At 42.7% G+C, this 20,387-nt stretch overlaps 1 protein-coding gene across 6 annotated transcripts in view; it reads right to left on the bottom strand.

Annotated features, from left to right (window-relative positions):
• Positions 1 to 3,321: 3,321 nt before the first annotated feature.
• WBP2NL (WBP2 N-terminal like) overlaps positions 3,322 to 20,387 on the bottom strand; it is a 34,165-nt gene continuing 17,099 nt past the window's right edge. Inside the window, exons 2-10 of one of the 6 annotated variants that reach the window (XM_063662969.1) lie at positions 16,941 to 17,049; positions 16,555 to 16,696; positions 16,263 to 16,355; positions 14,073 to 14,180; positions 9,281 to 9,651; positions 6,223 to 6,308; positions 5,416 to 5,530; positions 3,761 to 3,855; positions 3,322 to 3,617 (exon numbers count right to left, since the gene is read on the bottom strand). In XM_063662969.1, coding sequence (XP_063519039.1) covers positions 9,362 to 9,651; positions 14,073 to 14,180; positions 16,263 to 16,355; positions 16,555 to 16,696; positions 16,941 to 17,049 — 742 coding nt within the window. In that variant the 3' untranslated portion in view covers positions 3,322 to 3,617; positions 3,761 to 3,855; positions 5,416 to 5,530; positions 6,223 to 6,308; positions 9,281 to 9,361. Of the gene's footprint in view, positions 3,618 to 3,760; positions 3,856 to 4,213; positions 4,456 to 5,415; positions 5,531 to 6,222; positions 6,309 to 9,280; positions 9,652 to 14,072; positions 14,181 to 16,262; positions 16,356 to 16,554; positions 16,697 to 16,940; positions 17,050 to 20,387 lie in introns of those variants that run through there. The other 5 variants (XM_054469975.2, XM_063662967.1, XM_063662968.1 and 2 more) reach the window with 5 other exon arrangements.

The following is a 20,387-nucleotide window of genomic DNA, read 5'->3' as shown; positions in this document are numbered from 1 at the left end:
ACACAGACAAAATGGAACAGAACAGAGAACCCAGAAATAAACTCACATACTAATGAACAACTTACTTTGACAAGGGTGCTAAGAACACACAATCGGGAAAGGATAATCTGTTCAATAGACAGTACTGGAAAAACTGGGTATCTACACACACACACACACACAAATGAAATCTGACCCCTATCTCATACTACACAACAATCAACTCAAGCAGACAAAAGTCTCAAACGTAAAACTTGAAACTGCAAAATTCCTGGAATAAAACATTGGGAAAACCTTCTTGACATTGGTCTTGCAATAATTTTCTCAATATGACACCAAAAGCACAGGCAATGAAAGAAAAAATAGACAAGTGGGATTACATCAAACTAAAAAGCTTCTGCAGAGCAGAAGAAATAATCCAAAAAATGAAAACGCAACCTACAGAATGGGAAAATAATGTTTGGAAACTATATAGCTCATAAGGGATTAATATCCAAAATATATAAGGAACTCATACAACTGAATGCTAAAAATACAAACAACTGGATTAAAAAATGGGCAAAGAACCAAAATAGATAATTCTCAAAAAAGGAAATTCAGATGGCCAATAAGCATATGAAAATGTGTTCAACATTTGTAATCATCAGGTAAATGCAGATCAAAACCATAATGAGATATCACTTCACACCTTTTAGGCTATTATCAAAAAGATAAAAGATAACAAATGTTGTCAAGGATATGGAGAAAAGAGAACCCTTGTACACTGCTGTTAGGAATATAAATTCATACAGCCATTATGGAAAAAGTATGAAGGTTCCCAAAAATGAAAAATAGAACACACGGCTGGACACGGTGGCTCACGTCCATAATCCCAGCACTTTGGGAGGCCAAGGCGGGCAGGTCACAAGGCCAAGAGATCGAGACCATCCTGGCTAACATGGTGAAACCCCATCTCTACTAAAAGTAAAAAAAATTAGCCAGGCATGGTGGCAGGCGCCTGTGGTCCCAGCTGCTTGGGAGGCTGAGGCAGGAGAATGGTGTGAACCCAGGAGGCAGAGCTTGCAGTGAGCCCAGGTCACACCACTGCACTCCAGCCTGGGCGATAGAGCGAGACTTGGTCTCAAAGAAAAAAAAAAAAAAATAGAACATATGATCAAACAATCCTATAGGATAGTAAAGGGATATCTGTACTCCCATGTTCACTGTAGCATTTTGCACAATAGTCAAGATATGGAAACAACCTAAATGTCCTTCAGTGGATGAACAGGTAAAGAAAATGTGATTATACACACATACAAAACAGATTATTATTCAGCCTTTAAAAAAGAAAATCCTGCCATTTGTAACAAAATGGATGAAGCTGGAGGAAGTTATGTTAAACAAAATAGGCAAGACACAGAAAGAGAAATACTGCATGATCTCCCTTTTATGTAGAATCTAAAATAGTCAAACGATAGAAACAGAAAGGAGGATGGTGGTTGCCAGGGGCTGGGAAGAGGGGGAAATGGAGGATGTTGGTCAAAGGGTATAAAAATGGTAACTATATACAGGTAATAGATATGTTAATTAGTTGGAATGTGATGGTCATTTAACAATGTTTCACAAAAACATTCAGTTGTATACATTAAATATATATAATTTTTATGTCAAAATATTAAATTATTGCAAAATAATTTAAGAAACAAAAAAGTGATTCACCAACTGTGTTTAATAGCTACATATTAATGACGGCAGCAGCAGGCCATCTGGAGCAACTGCTGCCATCATGATGGTTGCAGCAACTAGGCATGGCCAGGGCTGCATGCTCCATGGAGAAGGCAAAAGCCAGGGACAAGCGGGAGACCTGCCCCTTCCAAGTTGGGGTGGGAGCTCCCTGGATGCTCCTGCAGCCACCCAAGCCATGGCTGCAGACCCAGGCATCCCTGTGCTCCCAGGGCCCAGAGGGGCAGGTGGGAGCTCCACCCTCCCAGGCACAGCTCCAGCTGCCCAAACCGTGGCTGCAGACCCAGGCATCCTTGCACTCTTGGGGGCCCAGGAAGGCCCCCCCTTGCCCTTGCAGGCATGGAAATGCCTGTTCCTACTGCCTAGCTTCTCCCTGCGTTCTCTGATCTCAGAGCAAAGTTGGGCAGTGCTGACACACCAGCCCCCTGCTGCCCCAGCCCCCTCCAGATTTTGGGCACAATGAACATAGAAGGAAGCTGAAGGGAGCTGAGGGCAGCTTGGCTTGGCACCTACAGCCTGGGTACCATCAACGGCAGGAGGCAGACAGGTTCCTGGGTAGAAGAGGATGGGTCCCTGGTGAGGTCCCACCTTCAGGCCAGGGAGGGCTTGAAAGCTGGGGGCCAGGATGCCAGTCCCATGGACTGGAGTGAGAACTTGTGGTGCCTTTTCTGGGCCTGCCCATGGCCACATATGGATCAATCGATACGCACTTCTTCCCCTCTGAGGCCCATAAAATCCCTGGGCTCAGCCAGAGCTAAGTAGATGCTGGGACGACCAGCTGCAGAGAGGAGCTACCCATTCCAGGACCTCTCTCTGCTGAGAGCAGCAGACATCAGGACAATGAGCTGCAGTGAAGAGCTACCCACTCCAGGGCCTCCTCTCTGCTGAGAGCTGCAGAGATGACAGGAAGACCTGCCTGCAGATAGGAGCTACCCACTCCAAGGCCTCCTCTGAGCTATTGTCACTCAATAGCTCCTGTTTGTCTTGCTCACTCTCCACTTGTCTGTGTACCTCATTCTTATTGCTCACCCTCTACTTGTCTGTGTACCTCATTGAAGAACTCTGGACCCACTAAATGAGGCTAAAAGACCTGTAACACAAACAGGGTTGAGACATGCCCCTTGCTCAACATGTTGTGGGCAAAGAGAAGAAAAGAAGAGCTGCAGCCCTTTGGGAAGCCCAGACCTGGGAGCTCTCGGAGCCAGGGCTGTGACTCCCTCTTTGGGGCCCTATGGTTCCTGGCATCTCCAAGCTTCTGGGCACCACCTTGTCCCTGGTGCCAGCTGTGGAAGCTGCTTGGAGTGCAACTGGTCCAGCTGCAGCCTCACGGAGAGCTGGTGCCCATGCTGGTACCTGGAGCTGACCACCCCACTGCAGCAGCTGGCACATCTGACTGAAAAATAACCAGACCCCACACTTCTCCACACACCCCTTGTCACTCCATGCAATCTCTCTTGGAAGGCGTGGGATCCAGGCTGGTAGCATGAGCCAAGTGCAGCCTGCCAGGCCGGGTGGGTGGAATGAGCCCAGTGGGCCCAAGCAAAACTTGGGCAGAGGTGCCACTTGTCCACAGAGGTTTCTGGCTAGAAAAGTGACACCCCATAGATACCATAACATTAATAATTAATACCTTGCTTTATTATTTATAATAAATTCTAATTACTAAAAATTACACGTTTCTTATATTGGCTACTAAATCATACATCTAAACTAATCAAACTGCTAGTCACATCTGTATAGACCCTTTCCCTTTGACAGAACCCTTCTTTCCAATCCATTTAGGAAGCTTCAGAAAAAGTTTATTCTCTAGCAGTCCATGGTTGTCTGCCCCACCCTCTTCAGGCTCCAGAAGACTCTCAAGGTAAAGGCCAGGAAGAATATCGTATGTTTCACTTCCTACCTGACAATGAGGTAATCTGTGTAACAGAATAATTTTTTACGTTATTAATTTGAACTGGGCTTCTACATTTTATATATATACATACACGATTTTCAAGCAAGCAACCAAGTGCTAGGCAAGGAAAGCCAAGTCAACATGAAGGCAAAGGGTTTCTATTACCTTTTGGGTAAACCCAAATCCTGAGATTTGGATTAGGATAGATGCTTAAGAGATGGAGGTGATGCAGACCAACAGCACAGCTGAGAGGGCAGAATCTGGAAGTTTAAGGAATTGTCAGACTCTCAAGGATAAAGAGGGCTTTGGGGTCCTACTCCCCAGTTCTAAGGAGCAATATGGTACACAGAGTTGGATCTCTGACACCTGGTTCTAAGCCCTACCCAAGATTCTGGGGTCCCAAGGAAACAAGCTTTTAGACTTGATGGGACTGCAAGGACTGGATAGTGGCTGTTTCAGAAGCAGTCTGATGACCAGAAGAACCTTCTCAGCATCTTTATCCAAATAAAATCTAGATACCTTTGCATAATCTTAGGATTTGTGAGGAGCCCACCAACAAAGCAGATGGTGGTGGGGATCTTGGTAACAGAAATAAATTTACAGAAAACAAAGACATGCAATATTTCTTGAACATATTAATCTATGGATTGAAAAATCGGCCAGGCACAGGCCGATGCCTGTAATCCCAGCACTTTGGGAGGCCGAGGCGAGTGGATCACTTGAGGTCAGGAGTTCGAAACCAGCCCGGCCAATATGATGAAACCCTGTCTCGACTAAAAACACAAAAATTAGCCGAGCATGGTGGCAGGCACCTGTCATCCCAGCTATTCGGGAGGCTGAAGCAGGAGAATCGCTTGAACCTGTGGGGCAAAGGTTGCAGTGAGCCAAGATCGCGCCACTGCACTCCAGCCTGGGGGACAGAGCCAGACTGTATCTTGAAAAAAAAAAAAACAAAAAGAGGAAATCACACCAACTATATGTTTTTCTCCTGATATCTCAGGGTAGCTGAGCCAGGAAGGTTCTGCTCTAGCAGGCTGGGGAGCATCCACTTACCCATGAAAAGGAGTATTTGGAGGCTCATTTTAGGGGCCAATACCAGACAGTCCAGGACTAAAAGGTCTTCTTATTTCTATCCCTTTATATTTCTAATAGGAAATGAAAGAGTAGACAACAGAGTATAGTTTCTGTATTGCAGCTGGGGAAGACAGGAAGAGCGGAATCCACCAGCACAGTGAGTGAGTCAGAAAGAAACTACTCAAAATGTCAGTGAGGAGCTGAGGAACTCAGCACATGAGTGCTCTGAGCATGCAGAAGTCTCAGCTGAATTCTGACTGGATTTGTCCTAAGCAAAGCAAAAACCAGGGTCCTTTGAATATACAGGACACAAAGCTCTTCTTACAGAACAAACTGGACTGAGCCTTAGGGGGAAACAACTGTACCAGACAGTGGGAGCTAACAGTAGGTGTGCCACACAGCACCACGTGCGTCCAAACTGTGGCTCCACTTGGTTCTATCCTTACACAGTCACAGCCTTTGGTTGTACTGGGGCAGTTTGGTGGACCAGGTAAACAGGTACCCTTTGCACAGGAGAACATGGTGGAATTCCACCTTTAAGAAACTCGCACCTGCTACGCTTTTCAGGTAACTGGACCCCACCTCAAATCTACCTGGTACAAGTATAACTAAAATGAAGAGCAGAAGAGAAGTCTAGTTTGTATTATTTTAGAATTCGAATCCCCAAATATTTGCCAGAGATTAGTTACTCGGAAAACTTTCTGATATAAAAAAGGCCTCACCCATTCACCCTGTTCTCAACTTACCATCACGTTCCAGCAGACACTGAAAAGTTGAACAAGGGAAACCTTATCCCTGCTCTAGTTGGTTGAGTCTCTCCTCTCTTCCTCTCCTTGTCAATGGAGAGGAACTACCCACGTACTGTAGTTTGGAAGTAAGAAGAGAAGAAACTTAAAATATCTGGCTATTTTCCTCCAAAAATTTTAGGGATAAAAGCGCCAGATCCTATGACCCATGTTTGAGATCCAATATTGCCTGGATTCCCTGTTTGGAAACTTTAGAGAGGTTTACAGCCACACTTTCCCTTTTCACTTCTTCCCTTCATGCCAGTTGCCTGGGCAAAGTGGCTGTCCCTGCGTTTTGACATTCCAGCTTCCTAGACCCGTAACTCTATCCCAGTAATTTCTGAGAGGAAGCAGCAGCTACTTTCTATATATTATATCTTCAAGATGTCCCACCCTGCTTTCTGCAAATTGGACATAAAGCTCTTTTTTTTGGAATGGAAGGAAGAATGGTCTTTTGACTTGTCTTCATTTTTGGAAAGAGCTTTAAGGTCTAGCATACTCCAGATACCTGAAGTCCATTCTAATTCTAATATCCCATAATTCCAGAAAGTGTTTCTCAAAGTTTGTTCCACTGAACAAAATGTTTACTGAATATTCCAAAATCAAATAATTTTGAAAAAACTGTAAATTTTGAAAATCTCTCCTTCTTGGAGATTGTCCATTAGTATAGTCAAGGCTCTAAGAGTTGTAAAGAAACCAGTTTTCTTGTCTTTTTCAATTATATTTAACCCAGTTACTCCATTTCACATAAAACCCATTAATATCTACCTGACTTCCTTAAGAAAGGCTGTCCTTGAGAACATGGGAGCATCTGGTTTCCTAATTTTCACAATGCAGATCAATCAATGACTAAGCTGTGTTAAGGAAAGCATTTAAAACTTTTAAAAAGCTCCATATACAAAGAAGTTAATCACGAAGTTGTAATAACAAAAACCTGGAAACAACTCAAATACCTTAAAAGAGGGATTGAGAAAATACATTATGGTGTGACTGTGTCACAGAATGTTATGTGGTCACTAACAATATTTGCAAGCATTTCTTCAAAACCTATGAAAATGTAAAATATCTGGGGAAACATTATATAGCATGATTTCAACTACATATAAGAAATATGCACAGAAGGCCAGGCGCAGTGGCTCATGCCTGTAATCCCAGCACTTCAGGAGGCTGAGACGGGCAGATCACTTTAGGCCAGGAGTTCAAGACCAGCCTGGCCGACATGGCCAGACCCCATCTCTACTAAAAATAAAAAAAATTAGCTGGGCACGGTGTTACCTGCCTGTAATCCCAGCTACTCAGGAGGCTGAGGCACGAGAATTGCCTGAACCTGGGAGGTGGAGGTTGCAGTGAGCCAAGATTGTGCCACTGCACTCCAGCCTGGGTGATAAAGCAAGACTCTGTCTCAAAAAAAAAAAAAAATGTATAGAAAATATATTGATTTAAATGTCTTCTGGGTCAAGTGCACACCACAACACCTGGCTTTTTTTTTTGTTTTCCTAGAGGAAGGGTCTCGCCATATTGCCCCTTGCTGGTCTTGAACTGGCCTCAAGTGATTCTCCCACCTTATCCTACCAAAGTGCTGGGATTACAGGCATGTGCCACCACACCTGGATACTAATTTTTTTTTTTTTTTTTTTTTTTGAGACGGAGTTTCGCTCTTGTTGCCCAGGCTGGAGTGCAATGGCGCGATCTCGGCTCACCGCAACCTCCGCCTCCCAGGTTCAAGCGATTCTCCTGCCTTAGCCTCCCGATTAGCTGGGATTACAGGCATACACCACTACGCCTGGCTAATTTTGTATTTTTAGTAGAGACAGGGTTTCTCCATGTTGAGGCTGGTCTCGAACTCCTGACCTCAGGTGATCCGCCCGCCTCAGCTTCCCAAAGTGCTGGGATTACAGGCGTGAGCCACCGCGCCCGGCCTGTATTTTTAAGGCCTCCCTTTTAGGTGGCTTGATGAGCCTACAATAAGATAAGGAAAGGCCAATGAAATTAAGAACTTTGCCTACCTTGCCAGAGTGGGAGAATGGTGAGCTCTGAAGGGGCTGAAAGCATTGAAACAGTCTAGAGTAGTGGGCCTCAGCAGGGATGGCACTGCCCCCCAGGGAGCAATTAGGAAATAAGTGGGAGCATTTTTGGTTATCCCAATTAGAGGCCATTATTGGCATTTAATGGGTGAGGAGTCAAAGATGCGAGACATCCTGACACGTACAGGGCAGTACCTTAATTGTCCTATGTCTCCTGACTTTCAAATGGCTCTCCAGTCAGTGATGTAGGTGAAGCATGTTTATAATCATTTGAGCCTACAGCCTAACTCTGTTTTATATGACTTTAATATATACAGAAATTTTCAGGAATTCAACCACTGTGTAAATCAAAGGAAGACTAAACTTTGTTTTATTTGGAAAATTTTCAAAGGTTGTTCACCATTTTGGAGAACAATATTGCCAATAGCAATGGTATTCAAGCCACCAAAGCAACATATTCATATCAGTTAGCATTTCTAATCTTTATACCTATGGTGACTATGTATATGGGAGTAAACCCTTGATTACTTCAGTATGTCTTCTAGTGTGGTAGAATCTGAGCATTTATATATTAAAACACTTAAAATTTTACTACAAACTCCTTTTATTTCCTCTATCACATTTATGGCCTATTAATTTTGGTTGAAATGGTGTGGAATCATATGCAATTATCTATAAACTTCATTGAAGTGAAGGAGACATTACAAAATATTTGTTATAAATATACAAATATAAATGTTTGTTATAAAATATAAATATTTGTTATAAAATGGGGCATTCAGTCTGATGAGGCTGAAAATCACTATAGTATATGCTCCCTACAACTTGCTTTTTCTCTTTATCAACAAGTCTTAGAAATTTCTGCATACGTAGTATGGGCATACCATAGCCTATTCATATATTTCCTATTAATGGACATATAGGTTATTTCTAATTTTGTGCTGTTAGAAACAATGAATATAATGAAATCTTCCCACATGCATCTTTGTGCACACATGCAAGTTTTCTCAGAGGTAGATTTTAAGATGTGAAAGTGCCATATCAAGAGTTTTAATATTTGTAAATCTTTGGAGATAAAAATGTTTTCTCATCTCAAGTTGCATTTCCTTAACACTAGTCAAGCTGAACATCTTTTCAAACATTTTTTGGCCATGCTATTGCCTTGGTTATTCAGCAATTCATATTTCTGTCATTCTGGGGAGAACTGATTTGTAGTTATTCACGTATTCTGACTATAAATTAATATATATGTTGAAAATCACTTTCTCCTATTCTGTTGCCTGTCTTTTAACTTCTGTCACAGAGAAGTTTTAAATTTTGATATAGTCAATTTATCATGCTTTTATTTGTTGTTTTTGGCATCCTCAAAGAAGGCTTTCTGTACCTCTAGACATAGTTTTCAACAGGTGTATAATACTCCATTTTGTGGATGTACCGTAATTTATAATACTCTCACTATTGAAAATTTAGCTTTTTCAAACAACTAAGTGTTCAACATGACGTTTTTAGCACGCATCTTAGTGCCTAGCAAACAGAGCATAATAGATGTTTCTTGAATGAGGATGGGAAGACGGGAACCCTGAATGCGAGTGTGGAAAAAGTTATGTTTAAAAATGCAACCCAATGTCAACCAAATTACTGGGGAATTAGCCCTACAATGGTACTTTTCCTTTAGCCAGCTAATCAAGAGTTGATTCTGCTTCTAAAATCTAGGCACAGAAGTAAAGCTTCACCTTCCCCCATAAGATTGCCCTTCCAAAGGGTGGAACAACTACCTGCGAGAAGCCTCTGTGATCACATACCTGAGTCCTCCTCCTTATCCTGACTTCAATTTTAGGGTACCTCTTTGCTTGGTGAGTCTTCAAGGTTTACATCTTAGAAGGTTAAGAACGGACCTGAGAAGAGGAGGCAGAGGGAAGAGAAGCCTCGTTTTCAGGAGCCTGGGCTGCTGTAGATTCGTGAGGCCTGGCTCCAGATCCAGCAGGTGAGGCTCTGTATCCCACAGGCGGGCCTTCATTTCCTGCAGGTGGGGCTCCGTATCCGAGAGGTGGGGCTCCATATCCTGCAGGTGGGGCTCCATATCCGGGAGGTGGGGCTCCATATCCTGCAGGTGGGGCTCCGTATCCGGGAGGTGGGGCTCCATATCCTGCAGGTGGGGCTCCATAGACAATAACTGGGAATTATAATGAGAAGGAAAAAAAATTCAGTTACCTTTAAGTCAAGGAATATGTGAGAAGGAAGAACTTAAAAAATAATGCTGAAGCGAACTGACGCAAGAAGAGAAGTCAGGCAGAATAAGGCTAAAGCTATTTCCTCCAGCTATCACCAATTGAAGGCATATCACTTCCTGTTGTGCAGGGATTCAAATCAACATGAAAACAACCCTATCAATAGATCGGTGCGTTACTTATACTCATGCACAGATATGTGTTTTACTTAATAAAGTTTGATTATGAAAAAAAGTAATACATGCTTAATGAGGAATATGCGTTTGGAAAATAGAGAAAAGAGGAATGGAAAAAAGTCATCTATAATTCTACCATCGAACACTTACTATTTTGGTGTATTTCTTTGTAGAATTTCTGTGAATATTCTTTATATAATCATGATCATATCAGCCATATTATTATTATTATTATTTTGAGATGGAGTCTCGCTCTGTTGCCCAGGCTGGAGTGCAGTGGCGCGATCTCGGCTCACTGCAAGCTCCGCCTCCCAGGTTCATGCCATTCTCCCACCTCAGCCTCCCGAGTAGCTGGGACTACAAGCGCCCACCACCATGCCCAGCTTATTTTTTTGTATTTTTAGTAGAGACAGGGTTTCACCATGTTAGCCAGGATGGTCTCGATCTCCTGACCTCATGATCCACCCGCCTTGGCCTCCCAAAGTGCTGGGATTACAGGCATGAGCCACTGCGCCCGGCCAGCCATATGATTTTTGAAATCTGGCTCTTTTACTTAATATTATAAGAAATGTCTTCATATTGTTAATTTACTTCATAAATTCAAAGCTGGATAATATTTCATCATATGGATAGATGACTCTTTTTGTTGTTTCTGACTTTCTAATTAACCTTACAATAAACATGAGTTTTACTTATTACCTTGGGTTACATTCCCCAAAGTGATTTAACTGGATAAAGTGAATGGACAGCTGTAAAGTTATTTTGCTTTAATCCAAAATTTATTACAAAACTACTGTAATCAAGACAGTGTGTTACTGGCACAAAGATAGACTTAGAGACCAATGGAATGAATTAAGAGTCCAGAAATAAACCCAAGCATCTACGAACAGTTGATTTTTGACAGAATGCCAAGACCATTCAATGGGAAAAAAATAGTCTCTTCAAAAAATGATTCTGGGACAACTGGATATCTGCATGTAGAAGAATGAGGTTCTTCCCTCACTTCCCTCTACAGACAAAAATTAACCTGTAGTGAATCAATGGCCTTAATATAAAACAGAGGTGGCCAATCTTTTGGCTTCCCTGGGCCACATTGGTGAAGAATTGTCTTGGGCCACATATAAAACATACTAACACTAACGATAGCTGACGAACTATTTTTAAAAATCTCATAACATTTTAAGAAAGTTTATGAATTTGTGTTGGGCTGCATTCAAAGCCATCCTGGGCCATGGGTTGGACAAGCTTGATATAAGAGCCAAAACTATAAAATCCTTAGAAGAAAACAGGGATAAATCTTCATGACATTGGATTTGGCAACGAATTCTTACATTTTACATCAAAAGCATGAGCAACAAGAGGAAAAAAGAGAAATTTGATAAAAATTAAAAACCTTTGTGCATTAAAAGCCATTTTTGCCTGGGCACAGTTGTTCACACCTGTAACCCACTGGCCAAGGCAGGCAGATCATTTGAGCTCAGGAGTTCTAGATGAGCCTGAACAACATGGTGAAACTACATCTCTACTAAAAATACCAAGATTAGCTGTGCATGGTGGCACACACCTGCAGTCCCAGCTATTCAGGAGGCTAAGGCACAAGAATCACTTAAACCCGGGAGGCAGAGGTTGCAGTGAGCCAAGATGGTGCCACTGCACTCCAGCCTGGGTGACACAGGGAGACTCTGTCTCAAAAAAAAAAAAAAAAAAAAAAAAAGTCATTATCAAGAATGTGAAAGAAAACCTAAAAATATTTACAAATAATATATCTGACAAGGATTTCATATCCAGACTATATAAAGAATGCTTACAACTCAACAACAAAAAGACAAGCAATCCGATTTAAATAATAAAAAAAAATAGGCAAAAGACTTGAACAGACAGTTCTCCAACGAAGGTATATAAAAAGCACATTAAAAGATGTTCAACATCATTAGTCATTAAGGAAATGCAAATTAAAACCACAATGAGATACCACTTCATACCCACTAGGATGGCTTTAATATAGATATACTTTTTTTAAAAAAAAGGAAGATAAGTGTTGCTGAGGATGTGTAGAAATAGGAACACTTACATTTACATAGGAATGTAAAATAGTGCAGCACTGGAAAATAGTTGGTGGTTCCTCAAAAAGTTAGAGAATTAACATATGACCCAGAAATTCCACTCCAATATGTATATCCAGGAGAAATGAAAACATATGTCTACGTAGAAACTTATATACAAATGCTTATAGCAGCTAGTATTCATAATAGCCAAAAGGTGGAAACAAGACAAATGTCCATCAATGGAGGAATGAATATACAAACTGTGGTATATATGTACAATGGAGTATTATTCAGCCAGGAAAAGAAATGAAATATTGCTACATGCTACAAGCTACAACTTGGAGGAACCTCAAAAACATTATCTTGAGTGAGATAAGCTAAACACAAAAGGTCACATATTGTATGATTTCTTTTATGAGATATATTCAAAATAGGTGAATCAATAAAGACAGAAAGCATATTAGAGGATACCAGGGGATCAGGGAGGGGACAATGGGGACTAACTTCTTAGTGGCTATTAGGTGATAAAAAGTTTTGAAACTAGACCAGATGCTGTGGCTTACACCTGTAATCCCAGCACTTTGGGAAGCCAAGGCAGTAGACTTGCTTGAGCCCAGGAGCGTGAGACCAGCCTAAGCAACACAGTGAGACCCTGTATCTATAAAATTTTTTTTAAAAAAAGGCTGGCAGGTGCCGGGTGCGGTGACTCAAGCCTGTAATCCCAGCACTTTGGGAGGCCGAGGCGGGCAGATCACGAGGTCAGGAGATCAAGACCATCCTGGCTAACACGGTGAAACCCCGTCTCTACTAAAAATACAAAAAAAAATTAGCCGGGCATGGTGGCGGGCGCCAGTAGTCCCAGCTACTCAGGAGGCTGAGGCAGGAGAATGGCGTGAACCCTGAAGGCGGAGCTTGCATCGCGCCACTGCACTCCAGCCTGGGCGACAGAGCAAGACTCCATCTCAAAACAAAAACAAAAACAAAAACAAAAACAAAAAAGGCTGCCAGGGATGGCTCATGCCTATAATCCCAGCACCTCGGGAGGGCAAGGTGGGCAGATGGCTTGAGCCCAGGAGTTCAAAACCAGCCTGGGCAACATAGGGAGATTTCTGTCTCTACAAAAACACATAAAAATTAGCTGGGCATGGTGGATTGCGCCTGTGGTCCTAGCCTACTCTGGTTGGGGGGTACTGAGGTAAGAGGATCGCTTGAGCCCAGGGGGTCAAGGCTGCAGGGGGCCATGATGGTACCACTGTACTACAGCCTGGGTGACAAAGCGAGACCCTGTCTCCAAAAAAAAAAAAACACCACCTTTTGAAACTAGAGAGAGCTGGTGGATGTATAATATTGTGAATACGTCAAATACTGCTAAATTTTACACTAAATACCACTGAATTGTACACATTAAAATGTTAATTATATGTTATGTGAATTTCACCAATTGAAAAAATGTTAAACCCTAGCAACAATTTCTTTAGATTCTGAATATTAGACTGTAATAACCTTTAAAAACCAAGGTAACTTTCAAGGTTACAAATAAGTAGCCTTTAAGTTACATACAAAACTAAAGGCCCATGGACATGCATATCAAGTTCCAAGGAGAACTCAAGAAAAGTCCCATATTTTTGTGTTTTGGCAGCATTAGGAGACCCTTGGTGGCCCACCAGTAGGCAGTGGACCATGTTTGAGAATTACTTTCCAGAAACCCCATTCAGTAGCAGTGGACTTTAACAGCACAAACTGTTAAAGGACCCAGGGCTTGAGTCCTCAGTAAGGTTGAAGGGTGTGACACAGGTACGATGACTATGCTATGTGAAATGGAAACAAGGAAGTGGGCAAGAGCATATATTTTCTGCTCAGGCTATAAACAGGAAGTGACCCTTCCCACTAACAGGAGTTGCCAAGTATGTTCCAGGTTTGTATATATCATTAAAAGTAAGCCTGAAACCAAAGCCCAGTCACTTGCTGACTTTGCCACTGGGTTTCAGTCTGGAAACAAAGTCACAGATGCGACCATTTTCCAAGCCCCTAAACCTCTGCTGGGGCTCCTGCAGGGGAGCTGGAGGCAAGCCTGCAAGGGATAGATCTTTGAGCCTCTGGCATAATTTTCCACCTTCCAGGAAGAACCTCTCTGCCATACCTTACCTGAACAAGGCATCTGTGGAGTGCACATGTTCCCTTCCCCAGTAATTACATAAATTCCCATAGAGCTGAACCAGTCATTTAAGGTTCTAAGTGGAAATCCTCGGGCAGCTGGAAAGACAAATTTGGCAAAATAGGAACTCTTTTAATTAAGTCAGATATATAGCAGATATCAACTGAAAAATTAACAGAGTATTTAATCACCACCTTACATGTGTTTCCAACAATGCTCTTGAGACACAAGATAAAAAAGAAACATGGGCTGGGTGAAGTGGCTCACACCTGTAATCCCAACATTTTAGGAGGCCAAGATGGGAGGATTGCTTGACCCCAGGAGTTCAAGACCAGCCTGGGCAACACGGCAAGACCCTATCTCTACAAAAAGTTTTTTTAAAAATTAGCCAGGCATGGTGGTGCATGCCTGTGGTCCTAGCTACTCAGGAAGCTGAGGCAGGAGGATTGCTTGAGCCTGGAAGTTTGAGGCTGCAGTGAGCCTTATTTGTGCCACTGCACTGGAGCCTCCAGCCTGGGTGACAGAGTAAGACCTTGTCTCACAAAAAAAAAAAAAAAAAAGAAAGAAAAGAAAAGAAATATGACCCTTGTCCTGAATGGCATGTTTCTTAAGGGCAGAGATTGTGTCTCATTTGCCTGTGCTTATTCCAGGCCTAGCATAGCACCTAATCATAATAGATATTCAGAAAAAACTTCTGAGGATTCTACCAAGTTGGTAAGATATAGCCATTAAAGACCAGTGTAAGGAAGTGTGGTACCGAAGAAAACACTTTTGTCTTGTCTCCCCTCTGAATCTCTCTTATAAGAACACTTGTGATGGCATTTAGAGGCCACCTAAATAATCCAGGGTAATCTTGTCATCTCAAGATCCTTAATTATATCTACAAATACCCTTTTTACAAATAAGGTAACAGTCACAGATTCTGAGGATTGGGATGGGGATGTATCTGTGGATCCATTATCGGCCTACGACACTGAGTTTTGCCTATGGCATGTGACCAGATGTAACGTACACAGTTTCCAGGCCTGGCCCATAAAAATTTCCCAGGGAAGATCTTTATTCCCTTATCTGCTGGCTGTACAAAGAGGCCATGGAAGCCATGGGTTAAAGATCGCAAGGACCGGCCAGGCATGCTGGCTCACGCCTGTGATCCCAGCACTTTGGGAGGCCGAGGCGGGTGGATCTCCTGAGGTCAGGAGTTCGAGACCAGCCTGACCAACATGGTGAAACTCCGTCTCTACTAAAAATACAAAAATTAGCTGGGCGTGGTGGCGGACACCTGTAATCCCAGCTATTTGGGAGGCTGAGGGAGGAGAATCGCTTGAACCCGGGAGGTAGAGGTTGCAGTGAGCTGAGATCGCACGATTGCACTCCAGCCTGAGTGACAAAGCAAGACTCTGTCTCAAAAAATATACATATATATATGATAAAAAAATTATTTGTAGTCACAGTTTGAAAGAGTTCTGTGGTATATCCATTAGATCAGTGCTACAAGTCTTGACAGTACCTCTACTCCCCTCTCATGTAAGATGGGGACTAAAACCTGAGAAAAGCAAAGACAAGTCCAGAGAGAAGAAAAAATAAAAAGCCACACCAAAGGAAGAATAACTAAGGGCTCCCTGACCCAAGGAAGAGACGCTCAGTAGATATCTGAGGTCAGTGTTTAAATGGACAAAAGACTATCAGGTATAATTAGTCACTTGGGTGTCTGGCTGTAAGCTCCCACTAGATTGCAAGCTCCTTCAGGATAGGAAGGGACTGAATAATCTTTGTGTTCCTACCCTGTAACATGGTACTTGACAATTGTAGGCAGGCCCAGGAAATGCCTGCTGAATATGTGTGCAAATACCAACTGCCTGGCCACAGAGGCCAGCAAATCTTGGCTGAGTAGAAGTCCTGCTTTAATTCCACAAGCCTTAAAACCCCAAAGTGGGCTGGGCGTGGTGGCTCATGCCTGTAACCCCAGCATTTCGTGAGGCTGAGGCAGGAGGATCATTTGAGTTCAGGAGTTCGAGACCAGCCTGGGCAACATGGTGAAACCTCGACTTACAAAAAATACAAAAATCTCTGTCTCAAAAACAACAAAACAACAACAACAGCAACAACAACAACAAAAAACCCAAACAAACAAACAAACAAAAAAACCCAAAGTGCTTAGTATCTTTATCAGCATCACTTACCAGCAGAGGCAGCTCTCACCATCAACTGGGCAAATTCAATGGCACCTCCATTTCTGAAGACTAATTTAAAAGTAGCTTGTCCTTCCCAGCCACCTGGGGGAAGAAATGGCACACACTCACCAAAAAACTGGCATAGCTGACAACAGAAAGACTGCCACAAACACCAAGGGAATCACTACCTGACAAAGTAGGGCAGCTTTTGTTTGAATTTCAACATGACCCAAGTTTGAATCTTAAACCTTCTAGAAGATTTTGAGGGAAAAAAAATACACACTTCTGAGGGAACACTTACCATATGGAGCTGCCTGAATAGTTCCCTTAATGAAGTTTGCAGCAAATACTGGTTGTTCAACGGTGAGGTTCGTCATCAGATCAAATGGCATCATAAAAGACAACATGGGATCATTGATGGAGCGCGAAGTTATGAAAATCACCTACGCAAGGACAGAAACTTTGGAAAAGGAATGCAGAATTCGTCCATGGATTGACACTTACAAGAGCAAGGTGCATTCAGGTCTAACTGAGAAACATCATCTTTTCTTCCATCACCCTTCAATGTGGAAAATCCCAAAGTGCACATGTTTAAAAACACTTCAAAAGTCAATGTTTAACTTTTCTTCATTTTAAGGAAAACAAATGTAGAATTAATCAGCAGATTAAAGTAGAAGTAGAAATTACCCGGTATGAAGTGAGAAACAATGTTCCCGTCTTTGTACCACTAAAGACATTGGAGCCTTCTGATCGCTGTGGGAAGGAGAGCTCCACATTCGGAGACTGCTTCAAGAGACTGTAGAAAATGAGGAACAGATGGCACACAATAAAGAATGTATGTAAAATGACACACATAAAGTTCTTAACGCAATTTTTTTTTTTTTTTTTTGAGACGGAGTCTCACTCTGTAGCCCAGGTTGGAATGCAGTGGCACGATCTCGGCTCACTGCAAGCTCCGCCTCCTGGGTGGGTTCACGCCATTCTCCTGCCTCAGCCTCCCAAGTAGCTGGGACTACAGGTACCCGCCACCATGCCCCGCTAATTTTTTTGTATTTTTGTAGAGACGGGGTTTCACTGTGTTAGCCAGGATGATCTCGATCTCCTGACCCCGTGATCTGCCCGCCTCAGCCTCCCAAAGTGCTGGGATTACAGGCATGCCACCGCGCCCGGCCCTTAATGCGGTTTTTTTTTTCCAGAGTAAGCACTGAATAAACATTAGCTGCTGCTACTGCTACTATTACTACTACTACTACTATTTTATTGAAATAAAAAGGAATTCAAATGATCTTATTCTCTGACAATTTACTCTTATTCTTCTCCCTCTTCATCACTGGATTCTTTTTCTTGTCAAACCTACTCCTATACTCAATGTGTGTTCATTAATTCTTATACTTCTTGTGCGGTAAGTGTAAAGCACTGTGCTAATAGAAATGGTTCTTTGACGCTGGTAAAGAGGGTAAGGCAGCAGACTGCCCCAGCCCCCTCTGACATGTTCCCTCAGCCTGTCGTGCTCTCTCCTTACTGTTAACCTGGAAAGCTTGGACTCACCTTACTGTCAGTCATCAAATCCTGCTGGGTTCTTTTGTTTTTTTCTTACTTTATCTTTCTTTCTTTTCTTTCTTTTTTTCTTATTTCTTCTTTCTCTTTCTCCCTGCCCCCTTCCCTCACTTCTTTCTTTTCTTTCCTTTCCTTTTCTTTTTGCCTTTCCTTCCCTTCTTCCCTTCCCTTCCCTTCTTCCCTTCCCTTCTTTCCTTCCATTCTTCCCTTCCCTTCCTTTCTTTCTTTTTTCTCTCTTTCTTCTTTCTTTTTTTTTTTTTGAGACAGGGTCTCACTCCGTAGCCCAGGCTGGAGTGCAGTGGCATAATCTCCGCTCACCAACCTCCACCTCCTGGGCTCAGGTGATCCTCCCACTCAGCCTCTCGAGTAGCTGGGACCATAGGCAAGCACCACCATGCCTGGCTAATCTTTTTTTTTTGAGAGAAGTCTCACTCTTGTCCCCCAGGTTTGAGTGCAATGGCTCGATCTCGGCTCACTGCAACCTCCACCTCCCAGGTTCAAACGATTCTCCTGCCTCTGCCTCCCAAATAGCTGGGATTAAGTCGCCTGCCACCACGCCAGGCTAATTTTTGTATTTTTTGGTAGAGACGGGGTCACCATGTTGGCCAGGCTGGTCTGGAACTCCTGACCTCAGGTGATCCGCCTGCCTCGACCTCCCAAAGTGCTGGGATTACAGGCATGAGCCACTGCACCAGGCCAATTTTTTTGTATTTTTAGTAGAGATGAGGTTTCACCATGTTGCCCAGGATGGTCTCAAACTCCTGGGCTCAAAAGATCTGCCTGCTTTAGCCTCCCAATGTGCTAGGACTACAGGAATGCGCCACCATACCCAGTCCCCCAGCCTTTTCTTTCTTAATGATATATGTATCCAATGTATAATGATCATTAGGTACAATGTCTGCCTTCTTTGCTACTCTAGCCCTAGCAAACAGTGGGTGCTCTAAATAGTTATTAAAAGAATGAATGAAAACATGAATACAGATCATAATGCAAACAATATATGACATACATAATATAAATGTATGTCATACATAATATAAATGTATGTCATACATAATATAAATGTATGTAATACATTTATTGGTAACAAAATGTCATAGCAATTTAGTGGAAGAAGAGATTAGTTTTAGCTGAAGTAATTAGGAATGACCTAATAGAAAGACTGCAATTTGAGCTGATTAAGAGATGGGTAGTATTCTGGCTGGGCACAGCAGCTCACGCCTGTAATCCCAGTACTTTGGGAGGCCGAGGCTGGCGGATCATTTGGGGAGTTAGAGACCAGCTTGACCAATATGGTGAAACCCCATCTCTACTAAAATACAAAAATTATCCAGGCATGGTAGTACATGCCTGTAATCTCAGCTACTCGGGAGGCTGAGGTGGGAAGATTGCTTGAGCCATGGGGCACAGATTGCAGTGATCCACTGCACTCCACCCTGGGCAACAGATTATGACCCTGTTTCAAAAAAAAAAATAGGGAGAGAGATGCGTAGCATTCAGTAGGTAGAGGTGAGGGTAGAGGACAATCCAGATGGGAAGCAAACAGCATTCATGGAGGTGCAGGAACAGATATGGAAAGCAAACTGCATACTTGGGAGAAGCCTAGTGGTATGGCTTCATCAAAACATAGCGTGGAAGTGAGGTTAGGAGAAACAGTGAAATAAAGTTGGAAAGCTATGCCGGAACTACAGCTTAAAGACATTGTTTGATAGGCAAGGAGAAACTGTGAGCTTCAGATTTCTCAACAGGAAAGTCACATAATCAAGAAGGTAGTGTATCGGAGGGATCAGTTTAAGAATTCCTAAAATAGTCCTGATGCAAGATAAAAACTGGAACTAGGGTGGTAATGTGCAGATTAAAAGGGGAGGATTTTTAAAAGACTATGAAAATACAGGACATTAGCAAAAAACTGTGGAATGGGAATCTTTAAATGTCAGTCTAGCCATAAAAGCAATAAATAAAGCAAAAGAAAACCTGTCAGAATCAACTTTTTCAGAACTCTAGAATCTAATCAAAAGCTTATGACAACTAGGAGAATGCTTAAACAATTTTTTTAAAAAGCTGAATCTCAGTAAGTAAGCTTTATGACATTTTAACCTCCCTGGTATCATCCCCCACTACTAGCTTGGCAGCAGCTTTGAAGACAACAATCTATATTCCCATGATAGATACCAAGTACTGGAGGCAGCAGAACACACTTATTTTTAAAAAATTGTAGTTTGACTTGTCTGGTGGCTCCTTGAAGGACTGGCTCAAAGGGCATGTACTTAATTTGTAATTTTCCCGGGACTGATGAGGCTACCGGGGGGCATTTGTCAAAAACATTTCTGGCCAGGTCCAGTGGCTCATGCCTGTAATCCCAGCACTTTGGGAGGCTGAGACAGGCGGATCACCAGAGGTCGGGAGTTCGAGACCAGCATGACCAACATGGAGAAACCCCCGTCTCTACTAAAAATGCAAAATTAGCTGGGCCTGGTGGCATGTGTCTGTAATCCCAGCTACTCGGGAGGCTGAGGCAGGAGAATTGCTTGAACCTGGGAGGCAGAGTTTGCAGTGAGCCAAGATCTTCCCATTGCA

The sequence above is a fragment of the Pongo pygmaeus genome, chromosome 23 (assembly GCF_028885625.2).
Source record: "Pongo pygmaeus isolate AG05252 chromosome 23, NHGRI_mPonPyg2-v2.0_pri, whole genome shotgun sequence".
NCBI classification, from domain to species: domain Eukaryota; kingdom Metazoa; phylum Chordata; class Mammalia; order Primates; family Hominidae; genus Pongo; species Pongo pygmaeus.
The sequence above is the reverse complement of the archived record's forward strand: the minus strand, read 5'-3'. Positions and strand labels throughout refer to the sequence as shown.